The 11,686-nt window shown below is 54.3% G+C and overlaps 1 protein-coding gene and 1 long non-coding RNA gene across 2 annotated transcripts; one reads left to right on the forward strand and one right to left on the reverse strand.

The window, feature by feature from the left end:
• Positions 1-3,090: 3,090 nt before the first annotated feature.
• Positions 3,091-5,540, reverse strand: LY6S (lymphocyte antigen 6 family member S). The gene is given in 4 exon segments (XM_055078607.2): positions 3,091-3,406; positions 3,409-3,450; positions 4,800-4,916; positions 5,390-5,540. Coding segments are annotated over 4 exon segments (402 nt in total). The 5' UTR covers positions 5,460-5,540; the 3' UTR covers positions 3,091-3,233.
• A 2,252-nt stretch (positions 5,541-7,792) lies between these two features.
• Positions 7,793-10,023, forward strand: LINC02904 (long intergenic non-protein coding RNA 2904). Its single transcript, XR_008536870.2, has 3 exons — positions 7,793-7,933; positions 9,322-9,411; positions 9,845-10,023. It is a non-coding gene; the product is annotated as a long intergenic non-protein coding RNA 2904 (long non-coding RNA).
• The last annotated feature ends 1,663 nt before the right edge of the window (positions 10,024-11,686 follow it).

Consider the following 11,686-nt stretch of genomic DNA (forward strand, 5'->3'; position numbering starts at 1 on the left):
TCTCCAAAGGCTCCCTCACCTCGTCCTTTGGCATCTGGGGTGCTCAGAGGAAGGGGGAAGCCGGGAGGGTGCGGAGAGGGTCACTGGAGAGGGGAAAGGCCAGAGTGATCCCCTTGGGGACGAGGCAGAGGAGAAGCTGTGGAGACCTAAAGAGAAGAGGTGGGGTGCGCCTGGGCCTCTCAAGTTTGTTTCCCAGAACCAGGGAAGGTTACAGTAGAAGGGAGGACCCTGTGGGGAAGAAGCTTCCAGAGACCTTCTGGAGAGGTGAGCCAAAGGCGAGCCATGGCCAGAAACCCCAGGCCTGCTGCAGCGGAGAGTCAGTGCTGCAGGAGGCTTGGGAATCAGGGCTGCCCTCCTTGGGCTGAACCCTCTGTCTAGGGGACAATGGCCCTGGGCAAAAGCACTGCTTTCTGGGCCCCCTGGAGGGTAGGGCATGACACTGTGGTGCTAGAGGCAGGGGGGACATGAGGAGGTAGACGAACGTCCTGAGTCACCAGGTACAACCACTGCACCCCATTGTGACTGCCCCTGTGTGCGACACAGATTTGGGGTGGTCTGGAATGTCCCTTGAGCTCCTTAGGCACTCATGAGTTTCTAGTTGAGCAAATAAAACGTCCAAGATGCCCAGTTTGATCTGAATCTCAGATAAACAACAAATAGTCATTTTTACCAATGTTTGGGACATACTTATGCTAAAAATTGTTTATCTGAAATTCATATTTAATTGGGCATCTTACCCCATTGACCCTAATTAGCAAATCACATCCAGGAGTACAGGGCATGGCTGGGTGGTGGCTGTCACACTGTGCAGTCAGAGGGACCAGGACGTCTTGGATGCAGGCGTCTGGCCAGCGTGGAAGGCCAGGACCTGGTCACGAGATGTGGCTCCCGGCATGGCAGGGCAAAGACTGCTGGTTGTCTGAGCCCAGCCCTGACTCCAGGCTGAGATGGCCATTCACCCAGACCTTGAGCCCTGCCCTGACCCCAGGCTGAGACGGCTGCCCACCCAGGCTGTTCTGAATCTAGCCCTGACTCCAGGCTGAGACAGCCGTCCACCCAGACCATTCTGAGCCCTGCCCTGACCCCAGGCTGAGATGGTCATCTATCGGGGGAAATTCACCCCCGATATTTCATGTAGGTTCTTTTCTATTTTCCCTAAGTGTCAGCCAGTCTGAGAAATAAAGGGACAGAGTACAAAAGAGAGAAATTTCAAAGCTGGGCATCCAGGGGAGACATCACATATCGGCAGGTTCCGTGATGCCCCCTGAGCTGTAAAACCAGCAAATTTTTATTAGTGATTTTCAAAAGGGGAGGGAGTGTACAAATAGGATGTGGGTCACAGAGATCACATGCTTCACAAGGTAATAAGATATCACAAGGCAAATGGAGGCAGGGCAAGATCACAGGACCACAGGACCAGGGCGAAATTAAAATTGCTAATGAAGTTTTGGGCACACATTGTCATTGATAACATCTTATCAGGAGACAGGGTTTGAGAGCAGACAACCGGTCTCACCAAAATTTATTAGGCGGGAATTTCCTCATCCTAATAAGCCTGGGAGCACTGCGGGAGACTGGGGCTTATTTCATCCCTTATCTACAACTGTAAAAGGCAGCCATCCCCAAAGCAGACATTTCAGAGGCCTCCCCTTAGGGATACATTCTCTTTCTCAGGGATGTTCCTTGCTGAGAAAAAGAATTCAGCGATATTTCTCCTATTTGCTTTTGAAAGAAGAGAAATATGACTCTGTTTCACCTGGCTCACAGGCAACCAGAGTTTAAGGTGATCTCTTGTTCCCTGAACGTTGCTATTACCCTGTTCTTTTTTCAAGGTACCCAGATTTCATATTGTTCAAACACACATGCTCTGCAAACAATTTGTGCAGTTAACACAATCATCACAGGGTCCTGAGGCGACATACATCCTCCTCAGTTTACGAAGATGATGGGATTAAAAGATTAAAGACAGGCATAGGAAATCACAAGGGTATTGATTGGGGAAGTGATAAGTGTCCATGAAATCTTCACAATTTATGTTCAGAGACTGCAGTAAAGACAGGCGTAAGAAATTATAAAAGTATTAATTTGGGGAACTAATAAATGTCCATGAAATCTTCACAATTTATGTTCTTCTTCCATGTCTTCAGCTGGTCCCTCTGTTTGGGGTCCCTGACAATAGCTGTCCACCCAGGGTGTTCTGAGCCCAGCCCTGACTCCAGGCTGAGACGGCCGTCCACCCAGGGCGTTCTGAGCCCAGCCCTGACTCCAGGCTGAGAAGGCCGTCCACCCAGACCGTTCTGAGCCCAGCCCTGACTTTCTGTCCAGAGTGCAGTCCTGAAGGAGCCCCTTTCTCCCACCACCAGGGGAGACCAGTCTAACCCCTGACACGGGGCATCATGGGAGCCCTAGCCAGGGCACAGAAATGACAGGCCTGGCCCACACCACAGGATGGCTGGTGGCTGCAGGAGCTCTGCCTCTTGGTGACCATCCAGAGGCTCTCTGACAACCCTATTCAGATGTCCCCTGGAGCCACATGGCAAGAGTTCTGCCAGAAGAGCCACGAGCCTGGCACTGTGTGGGTTCTGGTCCCTGGGGGGGCACCCATGCCCCAGGAGCACCTCCCCAAGGCCATGGTGCCAGCAGGATATTGCAGAGGCCTGAGGTCAGAGTGGCAGGGGGGTGGCCTCAGGAATGGTGAGGAAGAAGCCGAGTGCTGACGCTGAGTGGGTCAGCAAAGGGCTGTTTATTGACCTCAAGAGGGATGCCCTCACCCTGTGTGGGAGGCCAGCAGGGCCCCCTGGGACCACGTTCCCTCCTTGCTTGGACTCAGGTAGCCCAGAGAGCTGAGGCATTGGCCCTGACTCCTCGGCAAGTTAGTGGCAAGCTGGATGGAGCTGGGGACTCCTGCCCTGGGCCACGGTTTCTCTATGACCCTGGGTCCCAAGCAGCCAGTGGTGGGGCCCGGTCTCTGAGGCCCAGCTCTGAAAAAAGTGGTGTCGTTGGGGGGCATGGGCTGGAAGGCCTGGGCCCAGAGGACAAGGAGTTTAAGCAGGGATATGTTCCCTGACAGGGAAGCCCCTACCTCTGCCCTGGCCACATCCTTCCCCTGATCTCATGGCTGAAAAGCCACACCAGAATTCCTGCAGTTCAGTGAAGCAGCTGTTCAAAACCAAGCAGCTGGTGACGCACAGGGACAGAGGGTAGGCCTTCGGGGGAGAGGGCGGGAAAGGCCCTCACAGCAGGGCCCAGAGGAAGACTGACCCCAGGCTGAGCAGGAGCTGTACGCACAGGGCCCAGGGGCTGCCGGCTGCCAGGACCACCGCATTGCAGAGGTCTCCCTTGCAGCAGGAGATCTGGGAGTCCACGACGGCACTTGTAAGTTTCAGCAGGGGGAATCCGACGTCTTCTGGCAGGAGAGGAGGGAGAGCTTGTTCTCCCCTCTCACTTTACCTGTGAGAGGCGAGGTTGGGGATGAGCAGGGCCCTGCCCCGGGGCCTCAGGGGCTTTCTGCAGGGAGGCTCCGCACCCCAACATCTGCTGGCTGGGAGCCTGAACATCAAAGCCATCAGGACCAAGGCCATCGGAGCCCTTTCACTTAGGGGACGCTGAGGCCACCCAGGGAACCAGGGTTGCGGCAGAAAGGGCAGCAGGGTTTGAATTCTTTCCCCAGGCAGCCTTCACCCTGCCCCGGCCTTGGGCCCCCCGAAGCGGGAGCTGGGTGGGCTGTGGAGGGGAGCTGGGTGCTGCTTTTGGGAAACAGCTGCGGGCTCCAGGCTGGCTTTTTTTTTTTTTTTTTTTTTTTTTTTAATATCTTTTTGAGATGGAGTTTTGCTCTTGTGGCCCAGGCTGGAGTGCAATGGGGCGATCTCTGCTCACCACAACCTCCACCTCCCGGGTTCAAGCGATTCTCCTGCCTCAGCCTCCCCAGTAGCTGGGATTACAGGCATGCCCCACCACGCCCGGCTAATTTTGTATTTTTAGTAGAGACAGGGTTTCTCCATGTTGGTCAGGTTGGTCTCCAACTCCCGACCTCAGGTGATCCCCCCGCCTTGGCCTCCCGAAGTGCTGGGACTACAGTCGTGAGCCACTGCGCCCGGCCAGGGCAGGCCTTTTCCTGCCTCACCTCACTGAAGGGTGTGGCCTGGGGACAGATGCAGCTCCGAGAGCTGAGGGTGCTGAGGGTGCTGAGGGCCTGGGCAGGCTGCAGCCCCTCCCCAGTCCTCCCATGGCCTGGCTGATATCCCACCATTCCAGAGTCATTCCTTTAGCTTGAAGCTAACTGTCTCCAGGTTCTTCCAGGCAGGTAACTCACTGAATGCTCACAGCCTGCCCCTCTCCTGCATGGAGCTGGTGAGACCCGCGGCATGAAGTGGGGACAAGGGGCAGAGGTCACTGGGGTCCCCAGAGTAGCTACAGCAGCTGGCGATGGGAGGCTACTGGGAAGTTGGTGTGGGCCCTGCTGCTGGGCACTGGGAGGGGCTGGGATGGTTTCCACAGTAATGAGGGCCCTGTGGGCGCCCCCTACTCTAGAAACCGGAACATCCCCTGTCCCTGCAGACCCACAACCCTTAGGCTCAGTTTGGTGGCCCAGGCTCCTCAGCCCTGCCACTCTTCCACCCTTCCCTGCACAGGCCCTGCCCCCCATGCCCACCCCACCCCACCCCCCACCTCAGGAGCCACAGACCGGCCCCCAAAGTGCTGAGGGCTTGTAGGGGGACCTTGGTCCATCATGCAGCTATCTAAGAAGTGCCCCTCCCTCCCCAGAACCTGCCCTCTGCCCTGGCACCCCAGGGACTCACTGCCAAAGACGCTCACTTTCTGGGAGACACAGACCCCATCCAGGAAGGGGCACAAGACCATGCTGCAGGAGGCCCCTTCCAAGACCGCCAACCATCCATAGCAGCGCAGACCCTGAGCTGGGAGAGAGGGCAAGGTGGGTGACCACAGCACACGCCAGGACATACAGCAATGCCCTGGTGAGAGTCCCATGCCCACAAGGGCACCCACTCTCACCACCACCCTTGTCCCAATCTGCCACCTGGACCCATGGCCTTTGCAATAGCCCCACACACCTGCCTGCAACGGGCAGCCTGCAACCCTCCAACACGACCTCCTTGTCCAGAGGCACCAGCAGCCACTGCCCGATGCCAAAGGCATACACGTGCCCAGGACTCAGTGAGTCCTCGGAAGTGAGCACAGCCAGCACGCGTGGTAACAAGCAGAGAGCAGGCACCAAACACACCAGTCACCTCTGCCACCAGAACACCGAAGCCCGCCACCCCCAGCAGGCACGCCTTCCGAGCACACCCACCCGCAACTAGTTCCAGCACACACGGGGCAGCAGGAGCGCACTGGAGCGAAGTCCTCTAAAGGCCCCTCTGCTTCTCACCTCTCTCCGTGCTCAGCAGGGCCACCAGCAGGACCAGGGACAAGGTCTTCATGGCCTGGAGACTGCTCATTCCAGGGTGCTAGTGCACAGACAAACTTCAGCGAATTGGAGCAGCCCTCGGACTCCTCACCCTCCTGGGGCTCGAATGAGTCCTGCACAGCAGCAAAGCCAGAACATCCGGCTCTCCATCTCCCACCCTGTCCTCAGCACAGTCACCCAAAGGAGAACTGTCTGCCTCACGCCCCCACCCCAGTCCCCATTCCTCCCTCCCATCCTTCCCTGCAATTCTCACCCAGAGCCCCATGGCTGTACTGCACCTCCTCTCCTTAGCGCCCCCACCCAGGACCCTCCCAGGCCTGGTCCACCCCTCCTCACTTTCCTCCCTCTGGCTGATTCTCAGCCACTTGCCCTGCAGGCTTGCCAGAGAGAGGAAGGTGGGGCAGGGAGAGGCCCTGCCCTCAGCGGCTCCTCCCCTCAGGCTCTTCCTGATTGGCCCAGAACAAGGGTGGGTTCCTGAATTTCCATTTCACAGGAACTTGCTACTGGAGCAATAGGTGACTCCAGGCCAATTTACTCATTTTTTTTTTTTTCTTTTGAGCTGGAGTCTCACTCTGTTACCCAAGCTGGAGTACAGTGGCACAGTCTTGGCTCACTGCAACCTCTGCTTCCCGGGTTCAAGCAATTCTCCTGCCTCAGCCTCCCAAGTAGCTGTGACTACAGGTGCCCACCACCACACTCAGCTAATTTTTGTATATTAGTAGAGATGGGGTTTCACCATGTTGGCCAGGCTGGTCTCGAACTCCTGACCTCAAGTGATCCTCTCACCTTGGTCTCCCAAAGTGCTAGGATTATATGTGTGAGCCACCACGCCCAGCCCAATTTACTCTTTATACTAGAATTGGCAGTAGGTGGGCCTGGTGGCTCACATCTGTAATCTCATCACTTTGGGAGGCCAAGGCAGGAAGATAGCTTGAGGCCAGGAGTGAAACCACTTTTGCAAGATTATAACAATGAGAGGAGGCCAGGCACGGTGGCTCACGCCTGTAATCCCAGCACTTTGGGAGGCTGAAGTGGGCGGATCACAAGGTCAGGAGATGGAGACCATCCTGCCTAACATAGTGAAACCCCATCTTTACTAAAACTACAAAAAATTAGCAGGGCGTGGTGGCAGGCGCCTGTAGTCCCAGCTACTTGGGAGGCTAAGGCAGGAGAATGGTGTGAACCCGGGAGGCGGAGCTTGCAGTGAGATGAGATTGCGCCACTACACTCCAGCTTGGGTGACAGAGTGAGACTCCAGCTCAAAAAAAAAAAAAAAAAAAATGAGAGGAATCTAACATAACTGACTCCATCTTGCTTTCTAATCTCACAAGCTAACCTGCCTTTGCTCAGGTGGCATAGGCCAAGCTAACTATGGGAGGAATTTAGTTCATAGTTTAGAGTAAGGATGGGCCAGGCATGGTGGCTCACACCTCTAATACCTTTGGGAGACCGAGGCAGGTGAATCACCTGAGGTCAGGAGTTCGAGATCAGCCTGGCCAACATGACGAAACCCTGTCTCTACTGAAAAAAAATAAAAATTAGCTGGCGTGGTGGCGGGCACCTGTAATCCCAGCTACTCAGGAGGCTGAGGCAGGAGAATCACTTTAACCCGAGATGCGGAGGTTGCAGTGAGCCGTTATTGTGCCATTGTACTCCAGCCTGGGTGACAAGAGCGAAACTCCATCTGAAAACAAAAATAAATGAATACAAATAAAAAATAAAGTAAGGATGATAATAGTCTCTTCCCAAAACTACTCCACTCCTTGAGACCAAAGCCGCCTTTGTAAAACTAACGAAAGACCACAAGGTTAGCATTATGGTAGGGGCTTGATATTTTTTTTTTTTTAAGATGGAGTCTTGCTCTGTTACCCAGGCTGGAGTGCAATGGTGCCATCTCAGCTCACTGCAACCTCTGCCTCCTGGGTTCAAGTGATTCTCCTGCCTCAGCCTCCGGAGTAGCTGGGATTACAGGTGCCTGCCACCACGCCCGGCTTTTTTTTTTTGTTTTGTATTTTTAGTACAGATGGGGTTTTACCATGTTGGCCAGTCTCGAACTCCTGAGCTCAGGTGATCTGCCTGCCTCGGCCTCCCAAAGTGCTGGGATTACAGGCATGAGAGGCACGGTGCCCGGCCCAGGGGCTTGACTTCTGCTCATGAGCCAGGATAGGTAGTCAAGGAAGTGACCATATCCTTGGGATGCAGCCACCGTGGCCACTGTACAGTCAACACAGTAAGCCTTTGCATTTGCACTGTGGTCCAGCTCATCCAAGCAAAGCTAGCTCCAGGAGAGAAATCCCCCCTCCCCAACTACAGAGCAGGCATATTTGATTTTCCCTGTCCTCAGACTGACCCTTTGCTCATTATAATAGAAAACACACCCCTGGTGGAGATTTAAGATGCTAATGACACATGCGACGTGTGAGCAAGCAGGTGCAGTTACTGCGCGTGTGCACCCAGAGGACCCCCCCAGAACATGCTTCCTAGCAACACCTCTGCCCACCCGCTGTGAGTAATCATGGAAGACTCCCATGGAGGAGCCTCCCTGGTGCCAGTCTCTGCTGTCTCGCCCTTACAAGCAGCCGGCCCTGAATCCTCTCTCTCAGGGCGTCCTATCTCTTCTGCATCGAACTTTCAAAATATTCTTTCTCCTTTGCAATACATTGCGCTGTGCTGCATCTCCTTGGCTGTGTGTCTCTTGTTTAAATTCTTTTAAACTAAGAAGACAAGAATGGAGTCCTCACAGCAGCCGCCAACGTTTCTGATGCTGTGACTCGGATGGAGGTTCGTCTGCGTCATTCACTCCAGTTTCCCTTCCCCGCAGCGGGTACCGTGGCAGTGCCAGGCTGCCTGGTTGGCTGCCGCTGGTTTGCCCAGGGCTGTTTCAGTCAAGCTCCGGGGAAGGTTTCTAAGTTGCCTGGACCGTTTCGGTGGATATATGTGCTGCTCTCCTCTGGCTGCTGCCTCTGCACCACTCATCATTATCCAACCACATCGGTTGCTCTCAACATTCAGTATTTGGGCTGTTTCGCTGCTTAGTTTCACGCCTTTCTGGCCTCGTTTCAGACGCAGCTCGTTTGCTGTCCCTCTGGTAGCACTCGGCCGCCACCTTGTGGCCATTGTGATTTATTGTCTGATAGGGTTTTCTGTTTTACAAAATTTTCTTTTTTTTTTTTTTGAGATGGAGTCTCTTTTGCCCAGGCTGGAGTGCCATGACACCATCTCAGCTCACTGCAACCTCCGCCTCCTGGTTCAAGCGATTCTCCCGCCTCAGCCTCCTGGGTTGCTGGGACTACAGGGGTCTGCCACCACGCCCAGCTAATTTTTTGTACTTTTAGTAGAGATGGGGGTTTCACCATGTTGGCCAGGCTGGTCTCGAACTGCTGACCTCAAGTGATCCATCCACCTTGGCCTCCCTAAGTGTTGGGATTACAGGTGTGAGCCACCGTGCCTGGCCGAAATCTGTTTTGAGGGACACATTAAGAGTGCGCTGTCCCTCCAGACCTTATGCATTTTCCACCTCCTTCAGATGGTCCTTCAACTGGCGTTCTCTGCTGAACAAAAGATGCTCAGTCATGTAGCTGCCAGGCTGTGGGGACTGCATCGGGTATTCCAGGCACTGTAATCGGGCGTCACCAATGGCCAACCAGTGAGGCAGGGAAAGGCTCGCTGATGAGACGTTGGGCCCCCCAGCCAGCAGGGGGGGCCACCTCAGTCGGGCCTGGAGACTTCCAGCACCCGTGAGACCCGGGACGGTGCATGCCAAATGCCCGTGACCTCCTAGCGCCCTGGTTTCATGGGGGTTCAAGGGGATGTCCCAGACCCTGTCATGGTCCAGCTTGGCTCGGGGACACCTGTGACCTCCTGGACTTTGGTATCTGTTTTTGTCATTGCAGGATTCTCTCGGCACCACGGGAACCACCTTCTCTACTCTCACTGAACACCCCTGGGATGTATCTGTAAAAATTGGAACACCTTTCGGCTAGGTGAGCTAAAAAGGAAAAGACATCTTTTGTTACACTGTTTGGCCTGGGTACAAGTTAGCTGACAATGAAAAGTGGTCAGAGAGTGGAACTGTGAGCTTCATCGCCATCCTGCAGCTCCATCTTTCCAGAGGAATCAGGGACAATGGTCAGAAGTACCCATGAGTAGGCATTTATGGCCTTACAACGGAACCCAGCTTTATGCAGCACCTGCAGGCTAAAATCCAGTAAGCCAGAAAGCCCCCCAGACCCATGCGAAGACCTTCTTTTATTAAAGGGAAGGGACTCCAGGCCCCATGGCCCAACTCCAAGTCCAGATAGGGGTTCTCAGGGCTCCACACCTCCTTCCGACTCCCCAGCATCCCCCGCACTATCAGAGTCTCCTGTGGAATCTAATCCCATTTCACCCCCTCCTTATGCTCCTCCTCCTTTGCAGGTACAATAGGGACTTGCCCAGCTGGAGCTGCTCGCACTGGGACTTCACACCATCCAGGGCCAGAGAAACTGCTCCCCTTATGGGAGGTCCCAAATGGAGAGGGGACCATTATGACACATGTCCCATAAATGATCTAATTTATAGACTCACATCTATAAATGATCTAATCCAATGGAAGCAAAAAAAACAAAAACTCATCTTCTGTAGCAGAGAAATGGAGAGTAGCCCTAGGAGTCCTCCCGAAACTGGGAGAAACACCCTGTCTGGTTGTGGGAGAAACACCTCGTCCAGTTGTGGGAGAAACGTCTCGTCTGGTTGGCTCCTTTCCAAAGCAGCTGGACTCTGCGCCCTGCAGGTGGCCTGGCTGCCTTAGGGCAGTCGCAGGCATCGACATTCTAGTAGAAGAAGCCCAAAACCTGACTTTTTTTTTTTTTTTTTTGAGACGGAGTCTTGCTTTGTCACCAAGCTGGAGTGCAGTGGTGTGATCTCGACTCACTGCAACCTTTGCCTCCCAGGTTAAAGCGATTCTCCTGCCTCAGCCTCCCGAGTAGCTGGAATTACAGGCATGCACCATCACGTCTGGCTAATTTTTGTATTTTTAGTAGACGCGGGGTTTCACCATGCTGGCCAAGGTGGTCACAAACTCCTGACCTAAAGTGACCCACCCGTCTCAGCCTCCTAAAGTGCTGGGATTACAGGAGTGAGCCAGCTTGCCCGGCCCCAAAACCTGACTTTCAGACACACCTTCGAGGTCCTCACTCCCCACCAGGTGCAGGGAGTTTTAGAAATAAAGGGCCATGTTGGCTCTTGGGAGGAAGACTTGCCATGATCAGGCGCCCTCTGGACTCCCTCAAGGTTACTATAAAAACCTGTGGTACCCTTAATCCAGCTTCTCTCATGCCAGCCTGTTCCTGGGAGAACCTAACTCGTTCCAGGGTTGAAACATGGGCCAGGCCTTCCACAGTAGAATAGACCTCAGGGGTGCACCCTCTAGAATCCTGGTGCTGAATGGCTCACGGATGGAAGTAGTTGCATGGAAAATAAAAAAAGAGGGGCAGGACATGCTGTGGTTAGTCTACACCAAACAACAGATGCCCACACTGCCGCCTAATACCTCGGCGCAAAAAGCAGAGTGAGTCCCCTGACCAGGGCCCGGCTCGGGGTCGGGGAAAGGCGCTTCACGTGTGTGCCGACTCCGAGGGCGCCTCCCTTGTCCCTCGTGCACACACAACTATTTGGAAAGAACCGGTCTTCTACATGCAAGGAAATCCCCCATTACATATGCAAAAGAAATACTGCGGCTTTTAGAGGCTGTGCAGGAGCCTGAGCGAGTGGCAGCCCTTCACTGCCTGGAACATCAAAGAGGAAACTCCTCAGTCACATTGGGAAATGCAAGGGCTGACAGGAAAGCTAAGAGGGAACTCCGGGAGCAGTGGCCCAGCTGGCCTTGTTCCCCTGTGCCCATTCTGTTGATGTAAATCCATCTTAACTACAAAAGAACTAGCAGCTGAGCGTGGTGGCTGTAATCCCAGCACTTTAGGAGGCCAAGGCGAGCGGATCATCTGAGGTCAGGAGTTCGAGACCAGCCTAGCCAACATGGTGAAACCCCGTCTCTACTAAAAATAGAAAAATTAGCCGGCCGTGATGGCACGCACCTGTAATCCCAGCTACTCGGGAGGCTGAGGCAGGAGAGTCACTTGAACTGGGGAGGCAGAGGTTGCAGCGACCCAAGATTGCACCACTGCACTCCAGCCCGGGTGACAGAGCGAGACTCTGACTCAAAACTAATAATAATTAAAACATCAAAACAAGCATAAGCTAAAGAAAGTCAGGGGACTCTAA

This window comes from Pan troglodytes, chromosome 7, assembly GCF_028858775.2.
Source record: "Pan troglodytes isolate AG18354 chromosome 7, NHGRI_mPanTro3-v2.0_pri, whole genome shotgun sequence".
Taxonomy (NCBI): domain Eukaryota; kingdom Metazoa; phylum Chordata; class Mammalia; order Primates; family Hominidae; genus Pan; species Pan troglodytes.